Here is a 4,140-nt window from a genome sequence, read left to right as displayed (position 1 = left end):
CCAGTGTGGTGTGTGGTCCAGTGTGGTGTGTGGTCCAGTGTGGTGTGTGGTCCAGTGTGGTGTGTGGTCCAGTGTGGTGTGTGGTCCAGTGTGGTGTGTGGTCCTGTGTGTGGGGTGTGGTCCTGTGGGGTGTGTGTTCCATTGTGGTGTGTGGTCCAGTGTGATGTGTGGCCCAGTGTGGTGTGTGGTCCAACGTGGTGTGTGATCCAGTGTGGTGTGTGGTCCAGTGTGGGGTCTGGTCCAGTGTAGGGTCTCTTCCAATGCAGTGTGTCTGGTGAGTGTAATCTCTGGTCCAATGCATGATCAAGGGACCTGAGCTGCTCTGTGTGTGTGTGTGTGTGAGGCTGCTGGTTCGAATCTCCCCGTAAGGAGAAGAAGAACCATAATTAATAGAGAAGGAAGGTCCATCATCCAAGTAAACTCAACAGAAAATGAACGTCGTTTTATTTACATCAAAGCCAAAAAAAATTCTTATATACAAAAGTATTGAAAAAAAAAACATTTTATTTACAAAATTATTTAAAAAAAACATCGTATTTACAAAATGTGAACACAAAAGGTTGATATGTATATTTCTATACTTAGTTTACGTATATCCATTACATTATCTTTTAGTTACAAATGCAATGTTCTTTGTAGTTTACAAACTTGCGTAGAATACCTGGGGAGTTATTACATAGTAATCATAGTTTGGACACATGACCAGGTGTGGGGGATGCTGCAAGATATCAATCCAAGTTTCTAACGCGGATAGAGCCATTTCGGGTGCTCCTGTGAGACACACATGGCTCTATCATCCACATCTTCACCCACCACTCGTGACTGACTACCTTCCTGTTAGTCATCCGCACAATCACCGGCAGTTATCGACATACTGCCGGTGGCTATCCGTACGGCCCACCGCAGTTATCTTTTGTGTCTTACCGGTATTCGACACCGGTAACCACCCGTGCATTATAGGGTAGTCGTCCACCATAATGGCTTTCTGATCACCGGTAGTTATATAGCCTTTTTCTGGCCTTTCCGAATCACGTTTGTACATTAAAGCCGTTTCTAAACTCCACCTTCCTAACATTCATCAATATCGGGGCAGATGAAGTTCGAGGACGTGTGAGCGAGGAAGAGATTGAGCGTGTCGTCACCCTCGGCGAACGTTAGAGTCAGGTGGTCAAGCTCGTCCTCGAAGGGCTCATCCCCCAGCAGGTTGCAGAGTTCTCCGGGCGCCGCTAGCGCACTCTCGCAGTCCGACGCCGACCCGCAACCAGAGAAGTCGCTGGAGGTGACTGAGAAGGTAGGAGAGCTGTCCCCTACGGGTACTGGGACGGGGGTCGTGAAGACGGGTCCCATTATGGGACTAGGAGGGAAGGAGCCTTCGCTGGAGAAGGCTGAATCGCCACTCGAAGAATCGCTCAAGTGTCTTCCACTTCGCGGGAACTCAAGCAGCACGTCATTCCGAACGACTGGACTGTCGAGCTCTTGAATGACATTGACGGAAATGTTGTCGCTCTGAGTGAAGAAAGACGACGTGTTGAGGTTGGATGGTCGTCGTGGTGTGAAGGGCGTGGCGCCCACCATCGGCTCAGGGGTGTCGTGGCCGGGTATGGAGGCAGGCACGTGCAGGAAATCCGTGGCGTAGGGCGTGAGGGCCAGCAGGGGCTGATTGACAGCCACCATGGGCATTAGAGGTACTAGGCGAGGCATTTTGGCCTCTCGAGGCCCTGATAAATGCTCCATTCTCGGTCTCTTGACCGTCATGGACATCATCAGTGGTTCATTGTTGGCGTATCTGCCGAGCCTGTGCGGCGGGGTCTGGAGGGCCACGTTCTTGAGGGTGATATACGCGCCGTTGCTGGTCGCTATACTCGCTGTTTTACATATTTTGGTTTTACTTTTCGATTTGTTTGGCCGCTTGGTCGGTACTTTCCCACCGATCATATTTTTACACTTATTATCGTTCATTTTCGGCACTAAGGAGCACTTAGGCTTGGACACTTTGTTATGAGGTTTGTTGGTAGCACAACACTTAGTACTCTTGCCCATGTTACTGGCGGGCATTTTGCACGTTGTAATGACCGGTCGTACACAGTGCTCCGGCCGCGCCATGTGAGCGTTCTCTATACACCAAACTTTCCGCACGCCGTCAATATCCTTCGGGCCGAATGCCTCTTCGTTGAGCACACCTGCCAGGGCGTTGATATAATTCACGGCGAGCCGCAAGACCGTGATCTTCGTCAGCTTCTCGGCGTCGGCTCCGGGAAGGTCTGGAATGGCCTTCTGCAGCGTGACGAAGGCGTCGTTGATTTCCTTCATTCTGTTCCTCTCGCGGGCGTTGGCCGTCTTGCGTCGGTACTTGCTGAGCGGCGGAGGTTTCTGCTTCTCCTTGGGCTCTCTCCTCTTCGACGTCGCTCTGTTCTTCTCCGACTCTATTCTCTTGATGATTGACTTAGTCCTCAGGGCATATTTGGCCCCATTCACGTCATCCATATTCATTTTTCCTTGAGTAATAATTACGTCTAATTTTGTTGTTTTTCTCCCCGAACTATTCAATCAGATGAGCGTGTCGGTGCTTGTCACTGTGGCAGCTATCGCAAAATACAACATCACTTCATTGTAAACAGTAGCTATTTGTCTCTTATCGATGCACTCCAAATTCCTGTACACATTGTGTGTACAGAAACAGATTATACACTAGAGCTCGCGAGGCCCTGGTGAGGACTCGGGGCAGGTCGACAGCGGCTCTTCAAGAGGCAAGATGAGAGAGAGAGAGAGAGAGCTGGACCACGCTGGTCCCCCAAGAGGTCGAAATGTTTACTCAAGGATGTTTGTGTAGGCTACCGTGGCGCACCCGCGGCTGACACCTCCCTCTCTACGGTGAGCCCCTCACACACACACACACACACACACACACACACACACACACACACACCCTAATAGCAACCTCTCACACACACCCCCTACAGGTACCTCTCACACACACCCCCTACAGGTACCTCTCACACACACCCCCTACAGGTACCTCTCACACACACACACCCCTACAGGTACCTCTCACACACACCCCCCTACAGGTACCTCTCACACACACCCCCTACAGGTACCTCTCACACACACACACCCCTACAGGTACCTCTCACACACACCCCCTACAGGTACCTCTCACACACACCCCCTACAGGTACCTCTCACACACACCCCCCTACAGGTACCTCTCACACACACACCCCTACAGGTACCTCTCACACACACCCCCCTACAGGTACCTCTCACACACCCTCCCCCAAGAGCTTCTCTCACCCTCGCCGCTAGGTACAAATCACCCTCGGAATTTACGACTCTCTTCCTGTGTAACTTTCCTAGCTGGAGTTGATTGTATTAATTTTAAAAATGACTTTAAATTGGAAAGTGAGCTACATATAAAAACAAATGTATACAAAAATACACATAATATAAACACAAATATATAAATTTTTTCAAATTTACATTGTCTTTTAAGGAATAAAATTTGACATATAATTGAAAAAAGTATATATTGGATTGTAGATATAAAATATTTATCTTTAAAAAGATATATAATTTATGGGCTTGAATCAGTTACAAATATAATTCTGATACAAAGATTAAACATATACCAAACATGGTACTTAAGAAGCTACTAAATTGAATTCGGGATAGAGAATGTCTTTCTTTCAGATGTATTTCAGAACCTTTAATACAACAAGAAAAGTGGTAATTGTTTATAAGTGGAAATAAGTGTTTTTAGCGGTAGCTTTCAACAGCAAGAAGGCTACAAGCTATTCAACATGACTTGGGTGGATTAATGTGCACTTGTCACCGCACCAACAATATTTCTCCCACACTAACAATTCTTCTCCCACACACTAACAATTCTTCTCCCACACACTAACAATTCTTCTCCCACACACTAACAATTCTTCTCCCACACACTAACAATTCTTCTCCCACACACTAACAATTCTTCTCCCACACACTAACAATTCTTCTCCCACACACTAACAATTCTTCTCCCACACACTAACAATTCTTCTCCCACACACTAACAATTCTTCTCCCACACACTAACAATTCGTCTCCCACACACTAACAAGACAACTCGTCCATAGTGCTAACTAACACATGCAG

The 4,140-nt window shown here is 47.6% G+C and overlaps 1 protein-coding gene across 1 annotated transcript; it reads right to left on the bottom strand.

Moving 5' to 3' along the window:
* Positions 1-427: 427 nt before the first annotated feature.
* Positions 428-3,073, bottom strand: LOC123763259 (uncharacterized). Its single transcript, XM_045750368.2, has one exon. The coding sequence runs from the start codon at positions 2,488-2,490 to the stop codon at positions 1,069-1,071; it is 1,422 nt and encodes a 473-aa protein (XP_045606324.1). The 5' UTR covers positions 2,491-3,073; the 3' UTR covers positions 428-1,068.
* Positions 3,074-4,140: the final 1,067 nt, after the last annotated feature.

Source organism: Procambarus clarkii, chromosome 49 (assembly GCF_040958095.1).
Source record: "Procambarus clarkii isolate CNS0578487 chromosome 49, FALCON_Pclarkii_2.0, whole genome shotgun sequence".
NCBI lineage: Eukaryota > Metazoa > Arthropoda > Malacostraca > Decapoda > Cambaridae > Procambarus > Procambarus clarkii.
Note: the sequence above shows the minus strand (reverse complement) of the source record. Positions and strands in the feature narration are given on the sequence as shown.

Excerpts from the sequence above, each read along its gene's own strand:
- LOC123763259 (XM_045750368.2), bottom strand. The coding sequence starts at position 2,490 with ATGAATATGGATGACGTGAATGGGGCCAAATATGCCCTGAGGACTAAG.